Raw genomic sequence first — 19258 nt, 5'->3', positions numbered from 1 at the left:
TATTTATCTGATAGGAGTCCTCTTGGTTTTTGACCTTTGGCACTTTCATAAAACTACAGACGTGGCACCTGAGAATTATTGTATTTTGATAATACATTTAGTTGGATATATATATATATATACTTGTATAATTTTTATGGGCGTAGCCGCGTTGGCATATAAAGAAAAAATTCCTGTTTAATTTATTAATAAAGGCAAAAATAACTTTAAATTTGAACCCAATGAAAAAGAACTAAGTTGTACCGATCATTTTACAACTTTCTATCATACTTGCATTTACAGTAGTGTACGGTCTAAATTTAATTACATATTAACTCACGCGCAAAGCTGAGCTTAGCCTTGAAATTAAATTTCGCTGAAATTTCCGCGGAAGCAATTGCTACTTACCTCTGCTGACTCTTTCCATGGAAGCGATTGCTACCTACCTCTCCTGACTCCCCAAGTCTTGCTTAAATATCCTATCAGCTTCCCCCAGTGCTCATACATAGACAAACAAACCCACTTGAAATTTCTCTCTCAGATTCCTCCACACAAATTGATTAACTTGAGGGTCGCGCAGATTAGAAGATCAGCTAGAAACAGAAGCAGAATTGATGGCCGAACTGGTAGTGTCGCTTGTGGTGCAGCCTATCGTTGAAAAAGCAATTGAAGCTGCTGTGTCTTTGATCAAAGAAGAGGTTGGTTCGGTGCTTGGCGTAAAGAGTGAAGTTGAAAAGTTGTTGAGCAAACTAACAAGTATCAAAGCTGTCCTTGAAGATGCAGAGGAGAGACAACTGAAGGTACCCCAGTTGAAAGATTGGCTTGGCAAGCTCAGAAATGCAGCTTATGACGCCGAAGACATACTGGAGACTTTTGCAACTCAAGTTGCTATGCATAAGAGAAAGCAAAAGCTGCGTAGAGTTCGGACTCCCATCAGCGGTAATAAAATTTCCTATCAATATGATGCCGCCCAGAGGATTAAGAAAATTTTAGATAGACTTGATGTTATTACTGAGGAAAAAGAAAAGTTTCATCTCAGCAGCGGTGTTAACAACAACAGTGGCAACTCTCGGAATCATAACCAGGACCAGGAGCTGCCACTGACAGGTTCGTTCATTGACACAGCAAATGTTTTTGGCAGGGATGATGACAAAGAAAGAATTTTGCATATGCTGCTATCGGATGAATTTGACAAGGAAGATGACGCCTTTGTCATTCCAATCATTGGGATGCCGGGGCTTGGCAAGACAACACTTGCTCAACTACTCTTCAATGAAGAGAGAGTTAGAGAACACTTTGAATCCAGGATGTGGGTCTGTGTGACTGTTGACTACGACTTGCCAAGGATTCTTAAAGGGATGATAGAATTTCATTCAAAGATGGAGCAGAGCACTTCGTCAATAAGCCTGTTGGAGACCCGTCTTCTTGAGTTTTTGACCGGCCAACGATTCTTACTCGTTCTCGATGATGTCTGGAACGAGGACTACAGAAAATGGGAGCCGCTTCAACAGCTCTTGAAACAAGGACACAAGGGGAGTAGAGTTTTGGTTACCAGTCGTACCGCTCGGGTCTCGCAGATTATTGGCATACGATCTCCTTATCTTCTTGAGTATTTGCCTGAAGATCAATGTTGGTCAATTTTCAAGAAAATCGCCTTTAATCAAGGCAATTTTTCAAGCAGAATGCAGCAGCAGAACTTGGAGGCCATCGGCAGAGAGATTGTGGGCAAGTGCAAAGGTTTGCCTTTGGCAGTAAAGGCAATTGCTGGTTTCTTGCGCAAATATGATGATGTAAACAAGTGGCGGAAAATCTTGAGCAGCGACATATGGGAGCTCGAAGAAGGGAGTTCAAACGGGCCTCATATCCTGCCCCCTCTGAAATTAAGTTACGACCATCTCCCTCCTTATCTGAAACATTGTTTTTCACTTTGTTCGATATTCCCCAAGTCCTATGCTTTTGATAAGGCCGAGATGGTCAAGTTTTGGATGGCGGAAGCACTGATTCAATCAAGAGGAGGAGGACGCCAAGAAAGGGAAGAAGAGATTGGAATCGAATATTTTGATGAATTGTTGGGGAGGTCATTCTTCCAGTCTTCGAATATCGATGACAAGGTGAAATACCAGATGCATGATCTTTTCCATGACTTGGCACAATTTGTTTCAAGCCCCTACGGCCATGTCTGCCAAGTTAAGGATGACAGGTCATCATGCAGTAGCTGTTGCTCTCCGGAGACACGCCATGTGTCGTTGCTTTGTAAACATGTAGAGAAGCCTGCTTTGAGCGTCGTCGAAAACTCTAAGAAGCTGCGGACATTTCTAGTCCCCAGCTTCGGCGAGCACCTCAAGGATTTTGGGCGTGCCCTTGATAAGATTTTTCATCAACTCAAATATCTTCGCCTGTTGGATTTGAGCTCGAGTACGCTGACAGTGCTGCCAGATTCTGTTGAGGAGTTGAAGCTGTTGCGCTACCTTGACCTCTCGAGAACTGAGATTAAGGTACTTCCCAACTCAATATGTAACCTCTACAATCTGCAAACTTTGAAACTCATAGGGTGCATTTGGATAATGGAACTGCCTAAGGATCTTGCCAACCTAGTTAAACTTCGTAATCTTGAGCTAGAGGAAATGTTCTGGTTCAAGTGTTCCACATTGCCAGCTGGAATAGGAAAGTTAACCAATCTGCATAACTTACATGTGTTTCGGGTTGGCAGCAAGAGTGGATATCGAATTGAAGAACTGAAGGAATTGCCTTACCTTACGGGAAAACTTCACATATCGAAGCTGGAAAATGCTGTAAACGGAGGGGAAGCAAAATTGAGTGAGAAAGAGAGTCTTCACAAGCTGGTATTTGAATGGAGCAATAACAGAGATAGCAGTCCTCAATCTCAAGATGTATCAGGTGATGAAGAGAGACTGCTCGAGGACCTGCAACCTCATCCGAATCTGGAAGAGCTCCAAATCTTTAACTACTTCGGCAATAGCTTACCACAATGGATGAGAGATGGGCGGCTTCAGAATCTAGTGAGTTTGACTTTAAAAGGTTGCACTAATTGCAGAATCCTCTCACTTGGTCAGCTTTCCAGTCTTCGCGTACTCAACATTAAAGGAATGCTGCAGTTGGAGAAATGGCCAAATGATGAGGATTGCCGGTTCCTTGGAAGGCTAAAGATTAGTAACTGTCCCAGGCTGAATGAGTTGCCAGAATGCATGCCAAACCTAAGAGTTATGAAGATCAAGAAGTGTTGCTCATTAAAGGCTCTTCCCGTGACTCCATTTCTGCAGTTCCTAATACTTGTTGACAATCTGGAACTGGAAAATTGGAACGAGAGATGTCTGCGGGTGATTCCCACAAGTGACAATGGCCAGGGTCAACACCTGCTGCTCCATTCATTTCAGACACTTCTGGAAATGAAAGCTATCAACTGTCCCAAGCTGCGGGGCCTGCCACAGATCTTTGCTCCTCAGAAACTGGAAATAAGCGGGTGTGACTTATTGAGCGCCCTCCCGAATTCAGAATTCAGTCAGCGTCTTCAGCTTTTGGCTTTGGAAGGATGTCCCGATGGAACATTAGTGAGAGCAATACCCGAGACCAGGTCTCTGAACTTCATGATCCTTTCCAAAATCTCAAACCTAGATTCATTTCCAAGATGGCCTAATCTTCCGGGGCTGAAGGCTTTGTACATCAGAGACTGCAAAGACCTTGTGTCCTTATCCGGAGAAGGAGCATTGCAAAGCTTGACCTCGCTCAATCTGTTGTCCATACGAGGCTGTCCAAAGCTTGAAACTTTACCAGATGAAGGGCTACCAACGTCACTCAAGTGTTTGATTATTGCATCATGCTCCAGTCTGAAGTCTCTTGGGCCAAGAGGGACACTGAAGAGCCTCAATTCACTCAAGGACTTTTACATTGAAGATTGCCCCTTGCTCCAGTCCTTTCCAGAGGATGGTCTTCCTGAAAATCTTCAACATTTGGTCATTCAAAATTGTCCCTTGCTAACGCAACAGTGTCGAGATGGGGAAGCTGAAGGACCAGAATGGCCAAAAATCAAGGACATTCCTGACTTGGAGATTGATTTCATTTGCAATAGAAGTCCAATTATGCCCGAGAAGAAGAAAGCATCTTGGTATCGTCCATTGGTTGGCCGTGGAGGTTAGTACAACTTCATAGCTATATATGCAAATTGACTATGAGGGCTTCCTCACCTTTGAATGACTATATGTGTGTGCGTGTGTGTACGTGCCTGCGTTGCGTGAATGTAATCCAAGCTTCAAAATGTTTTCAGGGCTAAAAGGGAGAAAGCAAATGGAACAAGGGGAACCTTCTGGCTTAGCAGGATGCAGTAAGTACTCAATACTCTTACTACATTTTGCATAGCGAAGCTAATGGCATCAATTATTAGGAAAATTCAGAATTGATATTTGATTGTGTTACTCAGGTATTGAATTTTGACCACTAATAGTAGTAAAAATAACGATATTATATGGTATTAAAATGTTAGATATGCTTTTTGTAGGTCCTTGAACAACGCAATCGCCAGAACTACATGCGTCTTCTTTCCATGCTGCAGGCTGCACTGCTCAACAACAATCCCTTTGAAGAGTTGCAGTTTTATACTTTCATGTTGTGGTGTGTTGTTTGATTTTGTTTTCTTTGTCCAATTTTTTCTTTTAAAAAAAAAGTGAATTTGTTTGCTTTTACTTTTTTTCTAGTTTCAGGAGATGAAAGCTTGTTTGCTTCCTTCCGTTTGCTTATTTTCTAGTCTTATTATACAGCGTTAAATTTGAAGTTGAGATGACAAAACTCGATCCTAACGAATGTGCATTTATTTATTTTCTCTATATCCTTTCCATTCATGCAGAAAAAGGAAATCAAACTTCATCACAAATTAATTAATCTCTAGTAATTTTTCTCAGCTAAATCAATCATCCTGAATTGGTCTCTTCATCCTCCACCATAAAGTTCAATGCAAGATACCCCCGAGTTGCTTTAATTTGCTCACTTGCCTATTTTAAATAATAGCTGGTCATGATTGACCTTCAAGCTAACTTCCTATCAGTTTTATTTAATCAAAACTAATTAAATATCTAGATGGATTCCGCACAAAACAATAGTACTATATCCAGACAAAGAAGAGAATTATATCAAACATCTCTTCTATATATACTAGAGGGGGTACTAGTTAGTTACTTGGTTCATTGATCTCTTGAACCGGTACAAGTGATTTGTGAATTGTCCATGGTACTCCAAATCCCCACTTGCAAGGGCAATGGCGGGCAGAAGGGCAGGGTCCTCACCATTGGTACCCTCTCTTATAGTGGGAGTTTTTGGATTGATTATCTTTGGTCCTAGCATCTTCGTTGTGATGCTACTGCTTCTGGTACTACTGTTTGTACAATTGCATTTTAATTTTCATCATCGTCAACTGTAATTCATGATCAAAGCATTGGCCATGATGCCAAGGCTTGGCTTGGGAACATTACTTCTTAGTTGTGCTCTATTTAGTTCTGCATGATCTTGTGTAAGCTTACCTCAATCCTCTCGCTTGCCAACAGATAGCAGCTATAAACACTATAAGAACTAATATCATAGGTAGAGGTAGAGCACATAAGTACAAAGCAAACTTATACCATTTCGAAGACTTGTATCTTGGTTAAGAAAAATGAGTGCACGTTGTATAATACATAATCAATATCAGTAATGATCTACTATTAAACCAATATCCCAATTACCGAAGATCATCTCAAGAAAGGTTTTTGTGGCAAAGTTGTATGCCCTTTGTACTGATCTACTATGGGCTTTTCTCAACTGAAAGCAATCCTAAATACAAATTCCAAAGAGAGATAGAAATGTATCTCGGCAAAGGAGCCAATGATACATCACAAAATGTTAACTGAAAGTCTAAATTGCCACTCACAAAACGAAGGGTTACAAAGACTAATCTCTTTGACAATGTAGAACTGCACAAAGCGAAGTAATCAGAATAATGCACCAACCTAGTTCTTTGGTATGTTCTTCCCAACAATCTTAGCTGGTGCTACACGCAGAAGATTTCCGGGCTTACCAGGGACAGCACCCTTTATCATTACAACACGAAGGTCATTATCAATTTTTACAATCTTGAGCTTTCTGATCTTCCTTGTTGTCCCTCCCATTCTTCCAGGCATCTTCTTCCCCTTGTATACACGGCCTGGAGTTGTTCCAGCACCAATGGAACCCAATTGTCTATGACTCTTAGAACCATGGGTCATCGCACCCCTTCTGAAATTGTGCCGCTTAATGCCACCTGTGGGATATAGAAAAAGAGAGAGAACAAATCAGGGTCAAGTATTAAGGAATTCAAAGTTATTGAGACAGCAGAAAATACATTCTCTACACAAATAGGATTAAAATTTCATATTAGAAAAGAACAGTAAGTTAAAACTGATGCTGATTCACTGACACAGTGACGTTCTACTGCCGGACTCAACACGATTGATTATAATACACTCAATAAATTAGGAAAAGAAGAGTTTCTCCAAAGTTCAATCCTCTTAACGTTGCTGAGACATCTTATGGTAACTTGATACCTAATGGCTGCTGTTCAACATAACTTATAAAAATATAAAAGCCATGCATCAGCATCTCTGTCTTTTAGCTTAAGAATGTTGGTAAAGTAAACATAATGATTTCTCAACTTTGTTCCTATCCAAGAATCGGTTTTCTTTGATATCGTTTAGAGCTGCCAGGGTTATAACCGTGATCCCAGTCAAGAAAGCCACACAAATCACACCATCTGACACATAAAACACTCCCATCCCACAATAGCATCAAACATCCCGCATCAATATAGTAACAGTTACATACATTAAAATTCAACCATCTCATCCAAATTCAAAAGTGAATCTCTCAAAATCAACTCTCCAATAGATTCCAATACCTCAAACAAAACAAAATATTTCCTTCACATCCCAACATGCCCCTCAGGCATATGATTGAAACAATTGTGCTTCAACTGAACTCTGAAAGCACGGTAACTGAAGTGTTAAGTCAATAAACCACCTCCCCACCCATGTAAGGAGAATTCGAACACAAAACTTCTTGTACTATCCAAGTGATTTTATTCACTTGTACTTGACAGCTAATGCTCTACTTAACGACTACACCAAACCTCAATCATAAACATACCTTAGCCCAAACCAAACCAAAACCATGCATTCAAACTAAGCTGAAAGAGTGTGCGTGAAAGAAGATACCTTGAAAACCCTTGCCGATAGTAGTCCCAGAAACATCGACAAGATCCCCTTCATTAAAAATCTCTTCAAAAGCCAACTTTTGGCCAGCCTCAAACCCATCAACAGACTGTAACCTAAACTCCTGCAAATGCCTCATGGGTATTAACCCAGACTTTTGCAAGTGACCCAGCTCAGGTTTCGTCAGCTTCTTGTCCCTCACTCTCCTATAACCAATCTGAACGGCGTCGTACCCGTCAGTGGCTTCAGTCTTAACCTGGGTCACAATGTTCCCTTCTCTGAACCCAACTACAGTCACCGGAACAACAGTTCCGTCGGGCTCGAAGTACGACATCATGCCTAGCTTGGTGCCCATTACGCCAATTCCCGCCTCGTAGCTCATTGAAACTATGTGGGTTGTGGTTCTTTTGGTGGTAAAAATGAGAGGCTTCTTGGGCGGGGCAAGAATTGAGGCCTTTCTTGTGGGGCAAAATGGGAAGTTGTATTTCAGAGATAGAGATGGAGGACAGTGCCCAATTGGTGAAAGTGAAGAGATTGGCATTTGATTGAGTGACTGTCTCAACTTTCAAGAAGAAGAATGAGGAGAAGAATGAATGAATGAGACAATGAGAGTCTGAGCTTCAGAGTTTACAAAATGAAGTCTCTCTTTCTTTCTTATCCTTATTTATTATTTATAAAAGTGGCTGACAAAGGGATTACGATACTGTGAAATGGAAAAATAAAACCCCTTTTATTAATTTATTAATACTCGTATACTTATTGAAAAATTAATTTTTTTGCGAGTTAATGGATTTTTTTAATGACTGTTAATATATATATATATTTCACGTTAAAAATATTCATTACCACAACTTTATATGGAATAAAATTATCGTATCTAAATGAATAGTAAACATTTGATTAAAAAAAAAGCTGTTCTGAATTCTGAAATACTACAACATGTACATTTCTTGAAATTTTAGATTTTATAAAATAGTAAAAAAACTTATTTTGATATATTGAAAATATTTTTCATATTTTATGAAACCAATTTTTTTTAAAAAAACTTGCAGGCCCTGTAATTGGGTTGGGCCAGGGAAGGGGATCAAACCGCCGTCTTGAATTCATTTGGGGGCACATACCCAATTCCAAATTTTTTTTTTTTTAAAAATAACGAGCATCCAATTTGGTTGAGAATTTGAATGTTATTATATTATCATTTTTTTTAATTTCTTAAAATGGAATTTTTTTTTTAAAAAAATTTTAACACCAAAACAGAAGTAAAACCGTGACATAACTGTAAACTGTAAAACCATTGATTCCATTGAAAGATTTTTCAACAAAATATATTAATATAAGGAGTTGAATGTGGGGAAAAAAAAAAAAATGCTAGGTATATCCTTCTTTGTAGTTCATCAAACTTCAGGGACCCAAATACCATTACCCATCAATGGTGTCAGTATTGAACTCACAAGTCAAACCACACGATAGCAAACCTAAAAACCGAAGAAAATCAATTGAGTTCGGAGAAAAATCTCCACTTGTAATGTACAACTCAAGAAGTAACAACATAAAAATTTAAAGTAACTTTCATTTAAAATGGTGATATAAAACCCAAGTATTTTCCTTTTGAAATATATATCCATCAACAGCAGGTAGCGCGCCTGCTCAACTACAATGTCAGTTACAAACTCCAAAAGATATTCGTAAGTTGCGTGCTCTCTTGGGTTTAAAATATGCCCTACATCAATATACGTATAACTGTGGCTATAACCAACCAGTTTATATACTTCTACAAAACTAAAATTTCCAGAAGCCTTAAGCCTGCTGCTTTCGTCGGGTTGGTACAGCAGCTCATTTGGAACCCTCGGATCCATGTGTGGAAGGCTGAATTTCCTCCGGAGTAGATGACTTGCGGAAAGCTCTTCCCAGCTGAACTCCTTGGTGGGAACTTGATTGGGTAGACCCATCTTTAGCTGCTTTTGGATCTTTCTTTCTCCTCACCTTTTCGGCCCAACCAACAATGCCTACTTGCACATTCTCTTCAAATATCGCCTTCTTGAAGGAGCTTCCCATCTTTATTTCATTGGAAAAAAGAGAAAAATAGATGAGTTCATAAATTTTTTGAAGGAAGAAGGTGAAGAATTCATAAATGACAGCAAATCAACTCACCTGCGTGACAATGGCATAAAGTGGAAGGGTGCTGTAGCTACAGAGAACTTGAATAAACACCCTACATGGAACCAAGGAACAAAAAGATTGCACAGTAAGTATCAGAAACTTGAATTATTTGTTAATGTTGAACCAAAATTAAATAAAAAGGTGAAACAGAAAAGGTCATTGACTTCTACCCAATGATGAGCCTTGGTACAATATAACAAACTTGTCCCATGATACAGGAGTCAAAGCCATATTGAATCTACATAAATACAAAGACACTAGTTATATCTGTCCAATCAGTTATACAAAATGATTACGGGCTTCAAAATTTTAGCTTACCAATATCCAAAAGAAAAATGCAATCTCAAAAGAGTTTTGGAATAAGATAAAATGAATCAAGAAGAGGACAATTTGAGGCCGGTTAAACCAGAAGTGCTGATCTGATGGTTGAACTACTAATTCCCCTTCAATGGCTATATGTTTCTCAGCAACCTCATGGGCCAACTGACTAATGACATGCTCCAGCTTAGCTCCCACAGCAAGTAGAAGCTGCAAAAGCGCAAGACACACAATAAACATACACACATTTAATAAATTGACCAAAATTAAGGAAAAAAGAAGGCTAAAGTGCACGTGGACCAACAGATTATAATAATAACCAATTCACTATCATGTGCACTAAAAAACAAAAATGGAGTGGTTGAGGACAGAAAAGAGGGGGAGTCAGGAGACAAGTTAATAACAGCAAATTGGGCATCTCTTTTTCTCATACCCGGCAACCATCCAACAAATGTAATTAAAAAGAAGTCAAACGAGTTAAATCACTCATCAATAAAATTGTAAAGTTGCAAGAGCATAAAACTGGATGGTGAATCAAACAATGCTTTTATAAAAATAGCAACTTAGATGCAATTTGATGCACATCAACACAAGCTAAAAACTAGAGGTAAACCATATAAAGATTTAAAACTACTCACAATGAAAGGAATGAATGCTATCCAGAAGTACGTATGCCACTCTGCACAAGAAAATGGCAAATTATCATGATATGAACAATATGATGCTACTACATTCCATTTAAAGATGGGAAAAAGAAAGGGGACTTTAAACACAACCTATGACGCTATTAGCAAATTAAAGTGTGAGTGTGGCGGATATAGAAAAATGACTTACCAGGGGCTGAATTACATAACGACAAAATGTTTATGGGTTAATGCGTTTATAAAGTTTATTTCAATAGATTTAATGGGTGCAAAATTAAATAATAGTATAACCGCCCATATGGGTTAGATTTTATTTTTCCAATTAACGTATGGACTTTTATAATTCTCAAAGTTAAATTTTAAATTTTAGGGATTATGAGTTTATGGGGCCATTTTTATAAATTTGGGGGCTTATTAGTAACTCAAGTAATTTTCTCTTCTATTTTTTCAAAATTATTTTCTCCAGAGGGGACTTAAACCCCTACTGGTCATGAGTGGATCCGCCTCATGACCAAAAGTTCTAACATTATGTAGAACTTCCATTAGTGCATTCATTCAGTGATCTATGAAAGAATACAAAATCTAAACAAAGTTACAACTGTATGTATCAAGCAAGATGTGTTTTCAATAGTATCATGACCAGCATATTTCAATCAACTTGAAGTAAATCAAATGGCCATACAAAAGTAACCAATCTGGAAAAGAAACATGTTGGCAAAATTGTTACATTAATGATGATTTCGTATATATGAGTGGTAAAGCAAAAAGAATATCAGGCCTCGCCTAAATGTGTTTGCAAAAATGTGGACATAACTTCAACAAGGAACAGGAAGAATTGGGAAAAAGGAACAATGTTGACGTAGTTGAATCATTTGTGAGAAATGTGAATAAATGCAGTAAATGGACCGATAAGAAGGAGCAAGAAATAGGCTGATGGCACAAACACGAGAAAGGGGAAGGAAAAACTCTGGTAGGTTCAGACATTGAGAGCAACTTGACCTTTCAGCCAATGGTTTGCTAAATATGTGGCTCCACAAGAAAGTGATAAGCAAAAATGATTGATACAATCAAAGCCAACAAACCGAGACAGTGCCTCTTTATAGTAAATTTAAGGAAACTAAAACTTTTTTGAATTTTATCAGATATAAAAGAAAACTTTATTTTTTATAATTGTCTTCTTGCATCTATTAAGACTACAATATTTCCACCAGAGATCAAGTTTTTCCTTATTCACATGCTCAGTACAAACTTAATTATTCAAAATATTGGAAAATACTGATAAAATTTGACGTAAAATAAGAGTAGTGTCTCCTATTGACTTAAAATATCAATGTCATTCATACACAGGACGAAAAATAATAGGATGAAAAGCCATTGATGAAGAATATGGTAGATAAGATGAAGATATGTCATTTCTTATAATCTGATCACTACCTACCTCCACACCATCAGAACTAAGAGAGTCAGATACTAGTAGACAAACTTGAAAAGAAGGACCAAATCCAAGCAGTCAATGTCTCTCAAAGGACTTATGTTTAGCCAAATAACAGAAAATATTTAATTTTCAGAATGCCTTTTATTGTAGCCATTAAAACATTCAAATTACCGACTGTACTTGGACTTAAGATACTTTTTTTACTCTTAAAGTGTAAATCTCTGTTGATGTAATTATACTTGGCATCAGCATTCTAACTGCTACCAGTGCTAGTCCAAGGAGTAGCATACCATTAATATTCAGCAACAAGAATATGACCACAAAGATCCAAAGATACCAGCTGCAAAGGTGAATTTAGAAGATCAGTAAGCAAAAGAAAATCAGTATTAATGTTCAATGCAATATATCCGGTAGATATGCACTGCAAACAATAGTCAAAGATGGTTAAAAAAACACTTGCCTAATACCAACAACTCGCTTGAAATCATCTTCAAGGGCACGTATCATGTATTTGTGAAAATTAAACTTCGGACTTCCTCTGCAATGGGTCTAACATAGAAATAAGGATTAGGATTGACTAAAGGACATACTGAATATATACAAGACAACAAGATCCTTGCATTAGATTCCTTACCATGATAAAACCGAGTCGCAATGTCACATAATCTGCTTTTGTAATAGAAGCATAGAATTGCTTGAAAAAAGATAGCTGTAGGACAGAAGAATAAGAAGAAGAAGAAAAAGAAAATCAGACTATCAGAGTCCCATATAGATGTATCAAAAATTACTTTTCTTCTTCTGAAATATAATAGACAGTGTCAAATCAAACAATATAATTTTTTTCCCCTTTTTTTTACCACTATGTCAAAGAACATAATAAACAAAGGGTAAGTACAGTAAGAGTGGACCATCAGCTGCCTAAACAGAGAATGCCAATATATCTGTCAGGGAAAAAAATAAATAAATAAATAATGTGCCTATGCATGTATGTTTAGTTTTAGAGATAAAACAGTTTGTTCACGAAATCCAACCAAAGGCAAAGCCACACGACTTTTCCAATAGTGTGGAAATACACAGTGTAGCTCTCCAACAAAAGAGCAATAAGTGATATGTGAACATTTCTATATTTATATAACTATATGTGTGATTCTTTAGGACAACCCTACACCAAAACAACAAAGGAAACAATTTCCGGAAGGACCCTACATCCAACAGTGGCTTACCCATTAATCCATCGGGACAGGGCTCCAGGCAAACATGCACCCCAAACAAGATTTTATTTTTCTGCAAGTTCTAGTGTCCAATCAAAATATGATTCTATTAGAAGAAGTAACTCACCATCCATCCCAGCAGAGCTGAATCTTTCCCATAACCCAGAAAGTGCTCTTTGATAAAAGCATGCTGGTGAACATGGGTGACTTTTGTCTTCAAAACTGCAGTAAGGCAGCTTATAATTAACAAATGTAATAAATATGAACGACAGATTGATCTTCAATACTTCTTTGCATGAGGAAACTGATATAAAATAAGGCAGCCGAAAGTTGACTTGTAAATATGGTCATATGTTAAATGACATTACAGCTGAAATTGTGAAAGAAAAACATGTGCAGAGCAATGCAATTATATCCCATTGGTAATCCATTTTGACACTTCTATAGAATAACCATTTTTTTTATTAGAGTAGTTATAAAACAACTTTTACATGTCATAAACAAAAAAGTTTTCAACAAACATGCATAAAGCAGATATTTCACTCAATTACTAAGTAATAGATAATTACAAAAGACAGACATCAAATCTTAAATTGGTAGTAGCTCCCACCTTGCTCAGGATCGAAATCTTGTTTTGCAATCGAATCCTCCCAGTTTTTCCATTGACGAATCTATATCATGAAAAGATAGTTATTCAAGAAAGAAGACTCAATACACCTATAACTTTATACAATTGAAGAACAAGTTAGAGAAATCTATTGCTGACTCACCCTTGCTCCAGCAAAAAGAATAGTTAAAACGCAAAAAGTCACATGGACAATGGCTAGGACAAAGATGAAGATATGAAGATGATGCAAGGCTTCAGTTGACAACAACGGCACCTTATTCTGAAAAGGATAGAGCAAAAACCAATCAGATCATTTAGTTGTAATTCATGTGCAGCTATAAATAATAACTGGAAATAAGTTGGTGTGGATAAAGGAAAACAACACGGTTACTGCATAACAAGCTCCATACATGTGTCATAAGCACCTATGGGTCAACAGATAATTATACTTACCTTTTGAGCACAATAGCCACGCTCAGAAGCTGCAGATTCTTCTTCAGCTAGAAGACGCTTAGCAGTGCCGGAAATGGAAGAAGAAAAAAAGGTTTGAAAATGTGAAGTCGTGGTAACATGAGAGTTCTGCCCTTCAGATTCTGCAGTTTTATTGCGTTTACAAGGAAGCATATTATCAAGAACATCCTGATGAACGCAGATTTTGGAGATTGTGTTTTGAAATACCGTCAGCAACAGTGAAATGAACCCCAACAGCATCAACTCTGCCATCACAATTCCAAACTTCCAATAAATCAAATTTCGAAAGAATTCCCACACACAAACATTTTCACAAAAAAATATAAGAAAAAACGGATTCTTTTTTTTTTTCACACTCACAAATACACATCAAAATCTGTAAACCAAAAACAAATCCCTTTTTTAATTTACAGATCTTCTTATTCACATACACGCATACCTGCCTATATACATAACACAGTATCATGATGGGAAGTTTTTTTTATTTGCTCTTTTTTTTTTTTTAGTGGAATAACTACTAAACTCAAAAACCAGATAACCCCCCCCCCCCCCCCCCCCAAAAAAAAAAAAAAATTAAATTAAATTAAAAACATACAAAGAAGCAAACAACATTGACCATAATAAATCATCCTGAGGAAATGTAAAAAAACAAAAAATGCAGACGGGACAAAGATGGTGACATACTTCGAACTTCAAATACTATATCATGGAATAATAATAAGAAAAAAACTGAAAAGGGGTTAAAAGGGGAGAGACCTTCTTTAACTTTTTGAAGGGCTTCAAAGAGTGATTTCTGTTTTTTATTTTTGAGATAGCGTCCGAGATAGTGAAGCAATCTTTCAGCACCCAAAGAAATGGCGACGATGACCGTACACACAGCCGCGACTACCCATGTTGGTGTGTACTCCAACGTTACTCCTTCACCACCCTCCCCCATCGAATTGATCAAATGAGATTTTCAAGGCAACAAGAAGTAAGATTTACAGACACAACATTGATCAAGCACACACTCTCACTCTGTTTTCCTCTGTTTTTTCCCCCCGTATTTTCTCCGTCTCTCTCTGTTTTATCTGTCTCTCTGTTTTCTTTTCACGTGAATGGCTGCTGTTACTCTTGATGAATTTATGTGCATCAAATTCAACTAAAGTCTTACAATTGTTTGTCTTTAATCGACTCAAGATATTATTAATAAACTTGTTCTTTCCTTTTAAAAAATCAAAGGGTTGTGTCGTGTATGGAGGGTAAGCACTAAGCAGTGTGATAAATAAATAACTAATAAAGTCTTTTGTCAGAATAACAATAATAATGTCTTTGCTGCTGGTGAAGACAGGCATGCCAACTCCTCTGTTATTGTCTACTAAAATAAACATAACTTAGGGATTGCATGTCTACTAAATTATTATCAGTTACTTACAAATTCAATCTTTCCCAAATTTCATGTTAAAAGATGACGTATGAAGATATAAAAATCCAATTCTTTTAACACCAAGAAAATCTTATTATAAATTTTTTTTTATTGTGTTGCACATGGTTGTGTTTTTTTCTTCTTCTTTTTTTTTATAGATTTTGTGCTTCATATATTACAATTATTATTTTTTTTAATTTTTGGACGGTGATGGTCTGTGTGAAAGAATGGGGAGTGGGACAATTACAATAATTTGCTACAAATCTGTGTCTTGTAGTTTTGATATTAGCTGTCAATTTTCGGCGCAATTGGTGCTAACGGGCTAAACATCAAACGAATGAACGAACCAACAGATGGTTCATGACTTTATGTCGAGGGGGCCTCACACTAACAGATTCTCTCTCTCTCTCTCTCTCTCTCTCTCTCTCTCTCTGTGCAGTCTATTCTGTCACCTAAATTTTTCCTTTGATTAGACGGTGGGGAAGTCTCTAGTTGGTTAAATTCTCAAAATTCTTAATAATTAAGGATTTTTTTGTACAAATTTTCTTCTAAAAAATTGAACATTCAAATAAAACCTTTCTTAGAAACAATAAATTATTAAAAAAATAATTTTTTTTAGGTAAAGATCCATTTAATTTTTATATTTTGAAATTAGTGCTCGTCTACTCTTTGTATTTTTTAAAATATTTCAAAACATTTATGTCGTTAGATTATTGATATTCTTGTTGTTACTTTTTGTTCATTTTAACATATTTTTACAATATTATTCTCCAACAATAATATTTTTTTTTTACATCAATGCCTAATTTTTTGGGATATTAATAAAAAAATTAATAGATTAACTCATCTGTAGAGTATTCCAAAAAAATTAATATATATTACTTTTGTTTCTATTTTTTTGGAATTAAATTGATAATTTAATTTTTTTTATTAATGCCAAAAAAATAAACATTATTGCAAGAGAATAATACTGTAAAAATAAGTTAGAAAGAATAAAAGTAACGATAAAAATATCAATAATTTAACGATAAAAATATTTTAAAATATTTTTAAAAATATAAAAATTAAATACTTACTAATCTTAAAATATAATGACCAAACAAACTTTCACCGTTTTATTTTTCCCCAAACCTTTAAAGTTGAAAAAATAAGAGAGAAAATTATTCTCGTTGTACCTTTTTCTGTTATTTTATTCTCCCTAAAGTGGTGGTTCTGTGGGGAACGTTTTGCTTCTTTTTCATGTCATTTTCAAAAATTCCAAAATCCGCCAAAGGCCAAAAGAGGTATCTAATTCTATTCTATTACTGTGTTTTTTTTTTTCAATAAAAAATTATTCTAGTATTGTTAATCACAGCAAGAAGCATATAAAAAGTGGCTAACCATGTTACTGTAAGAGGATTCGAATTACAAATATTAGGGTCCAACTATAATGTAACTGTGATTTTATACCCTTTTTTAAAAAAATTTTTTTGTGATCCAACCATTGGATCAAACCGAAGAGTTGCAAATGCTACTCCAACAGCTTGAATGATATTATTTGATTATTAATGATGTGGTCCCTTATGTTTACTAAAAGAATAAGAAAATATTAAGTTTCAAAATTTTGATACATTGGTTCGTTAAAATCTTTTATTATCAAAGGTAATTTAGTAAATGAACATATTTATATATTAAAAATATGGATGGATTATTTTAACTTAGTAAAATACTCTCCACTTCCATTTACGTAAAATACCAATTAGATATTAATAATACTATTTTGTATTTAGTGTAACACAAAATTGGACAAGGTTTTATATAAATTTTGACAATATTAAAATAAAAAATAGATAAATATTAAATAAATGCTTGGATAGTCATTTAAATTCATTATAGAGTTTATAAATAATATTTTCAAAATAATAAATTTCTATATGTAAATTTGAGATTGTGTAAAATTACTTATACTTTATCACACGTATGAAGCTGATCAATTATTTATTTAATATAAAATAAATAAATTGCATAATATTTATTCTATTACTTAAATTTAAAATTATAAAAAATGAAACTTAAATGTAAAATTGGTTGAGAAGGAGAGAGAGAATAAATTTTTTAGAATTTCAGAATTACTATATTTTAATTGGGTTTATTACATAAAATTATTAAAACTTATAGTTTTTATTATTTACAGAAAACAATAGGGATTGTTGAAGAAAAAGCCAAATAAATTTTTTAGAATTTTGAAATCATTATATTTTAATTGGGGCTTATGTATAAAATTTTTAAAACTTATAGTTTTTATTATTTACAGAAAACTATAGGAGCTGTTAAAGAAAATATCAAAATGGTGTTTGGTACAACGAGGGTAAGATAGTTTTGCCCCAAACATTATAACTAAAGTTTGCCCATTAATTTTGGATCTCCATCAACCATCGGAGAGCTTTGATGCCCCGTCACCCTGCTTAGTCAGTCAGTCAAATGTCAGATAATAATTGCTGGGGTAATTTTTAAAAACCTCCCCTGAGGTTTGGGTTTGTTGTAAATAGATGGCGAGAATTTATTTATTTGTAAAAAATTTCCTACCGTCAGTTAACTTTAACATTGACCGTTAGTTGACTGTGCAAAGATAATATTACCCTTAACAACAGTTTGTAGATGGAAATAACTAAAAAAAAATTAAAATTATTGGCGCGAAAAGTACAAACCCTATTTTTTGACAATTTTATCCTTGTCAATTCCAAAGATTTACAATATCATAGGTAAAGATTATAACTATTTCATTTTCAAGTTTTTAATTTTATCTTTTTTATAGGAACTTTAAGAAAATATTAATAATTTAAAGAGAATTTTTTAATTTTTTAATTTTATCTTTCTTATAGAAATTTTAAGAAAATATCAATAATTTAAAGAGGGTAAAATAGTCAATAATTAAATTTTTTTTTAATTATTTCCGTCTACAAATCGTTATTAAGGGTAATATTATCTTTACACAGTCAACTAACGGTCAATATTAAAGTTAACTAATGGTAGGAGATTTTTTACAAATAAATAAATTCTCGCTATCTATTTACAACAAGTCCAAATCTCAAAGGGGGTTTTTAAAAATTACCCTAATTGCTGTCATCCATAAAATTTAAGAAATTGAGGAGTGCTACGGACACTCGCGAGTGTCTCAGTCGCTGCTCTATAAATAGACACGTGTCAGTTTTATTATTTTAAAAGTTTCACCACCGCTTAGTTACGTAAGACTCCAAACTTTTATTCATTATAAAAAAACATCATTTTTAAATTACCGATTTATCCTTCAATCCATTTTTCATTCTTCTCTTCCTCGATTTTTCCTCCATCCGTTTCGGGCCCTCACGCCTTCTCCCTCTTTGTCTCACTAAACTCACTCGATTTCGCCATTTCATCAATGGCCATTATCCTCACTCTCAAATCCACTCTCACCCATTACTCATCAATAACTCTTCGAACCACTTTCATTCTTCCCCAACAAAAATACCCACCCAACAAAAAGTTGCTCCAATTTTTTCAACCATTCAAAAAGGGCTTAGATCTGCTTATAAATAAAATCTTCAGTATAACACCAAAAAAAAAAAAATTAGAAGTCTTGCAAATTTCAGGATAGTCATCTCTTAAGCTGGGTTTTTGTTTAACTTTTTCTAAAAAGAAAAATTTTCATAAGAACTTATTAAATTAAAGCTTCATAGAAAAAGGCGGATGGATGCATGGGATTCCTCTGCTGCCACCATAAAATGGAGAGCCGCATCCTCCATTATTCTCTCTTTCTCTTTCACGCTTGGGAAAGCGGTTC

At 35.5% G+C, this 19258-nt stretch overlaps 3 protein-coding genes across 4 annotated transcripts; 1 reads left to right on the top strand and 2 right to left on the bottom strand.

The window, feature by feature from the left end:
• The first annotated feature begins 330 nt into the window (after positions 1–330).
• Positions 331–4790, top strand: LOC18044660 (putative disease resistance protein RGA3). Of its 2 annotated transcripts, none has more exons than XR_002905920.1 (3): positions 331–4128; positions 4262–4414; positions 4493–4790. XR_002905920.1 is itself a non-coding variant. In XM_006437266.2 (3 exons), exons 1-3 carry the CDS (start codon positions 594–596, stop codon positions 4498–4500), a joined length of 3600 nt encoding a protein of 1199 aa, XP_006437329.1. In that variant the 5' UTR covers positions 332–593; the 3' UTR covers positions 4501–4790. The 2 variants fall into 2 exon arrangements, 1 of the variants encoding a protein (XP_006437329.1); XM_006437266.2 differs by having other exon boundaries at positions 332–4128; positions 4262–4318.
• Positions 4791–5654: 864 nt separating this feature from the next.
• Positions 5655–7865, bottom strand: LOC18044696 (50S ribosomal protein L3, chloroplastic). The gene is made up of 2 exons (XM_006437265.2): positions 7212–7865; positions 5655–6262 (listed from the first exon to the last, which is right to left on the bottom strand). The coding sequence occupies exons 1-2, from the start codon at positions 7747–7749 to the stop codon at positions 5973–5975; spliced, it is 828 nt and encodes a 275-aa protein (XP_006437328.1). The 5' UTR covers positions 7750–7865; the 3' UTR covers positions 5655–5972.
• A 1112-nt stretch (positions 7866–8977) lies between these two features.
• LOC18044695 (MLO-like protein 1) lies at positions 8978–15411 on the bottom strand. The gene is made up of 13 exons (XM_006437263.2): positions 14811–15411; positions 14037–14299; positions 13747–13863; positions 13587–13647; positions 13104–13198; positions 12400–12474; positions 12226–12314; positions 12056–12105; positions 10325–10365; positions 9687–9896; positions 9539–9606; positions 9360–9420; positions 8978–9263 (listed from the first exon to the last, which is right to left on the bottom strand). The coding sequence occupies exons 1-13, from the start codon at positions 14989–14991 to the stop codon at positions 9042–9044; spliced, it is 1533 nt and encodes a 510-aa protein (XP_006437326.1). The 5' UTR covers positions 14992–15411; the 3' UTR covers positions 8978–9041.
• Between the last annotated feature and the right edge of the window lie 3847 nt (positions 15412–19258).

Source organism: Citrus clementina, unplaced genomic scaffold, assembly GCF_000493195.1.
Source record: "Citrus clementina cultivar Clemenules unplaced genomic scaffold, Citrus_clementina_v1.0 scaffold_4, whole genome shotgun sequence".
Lineage (NCBI taxonomy): Eukaryota > Viridiplantae > Streptophyta > Magnoliopsida > Sapindales > Rutaceae > Citrus > Citrus x clementina.
This window is presented reverse-complemented; position numbering and strand designations above follow the sequence as displayed.

What these genes read in the sequence shown, in the direction of transcription:
- LOC18044660 (XM_006437266.2), top strand. Translation starts at nt 594, where the DNA reads ATGGCCGAACTGGTAGTGTCGCTTGTGGTGCAGCCTATCGTTGAAAAA. An exon ending in TCCATTGGTTGGCCGTGGAG is followed by an intron (nt 4,129 to 4,261) that starts GTTAGTACAACT and finishes AAATGTTTTCAG; the next exon opens with GGCTAAAAGGGAGAAAGCAA.
- LOC18044696 (XM_006437265.2), bottom strand. Translation starts at nt 7,749, where the DNA reads ATGCCAATCTCTTCACTTTCACCAATTGGGCACTGTCCTCCATCTCTA. An exon ending in TATCGGCAAGGGTTTTCAAG is followed by an intron (nt 6,263 to 7,211) that starts GTATCTTCTTTC and finishes TATATCCCACAG; the next exon opens with GTGGCATTAAGCGGCACAAT.
- LOC18044695 (XM_006437263.2), bottom strand. Translation starts at nt 14,991, where the DNA reads ATGGGGGAGGGTGGTGAAGGAGTAACGTTGGAGTACACACCAACATGG. An exon ending in CAGCTCTGCTGGGATGGATG is followed by an intron (nt 12,475 to 13,103) that starts GTGAGTTACTTC and finishes TCTGTCCTACAG; the next exon opens with CTATCTTTTTTCAAGCAATT. An exon ending in AAGCGAGTTGTTGGTATTAG is followed by an intron (nt 12,106 to 12,225) that starts GCAAGTGTTTTT and finishes TCACCTTTGCAG; the next exon opens with CTGGTATCTTTGGATCTTTG.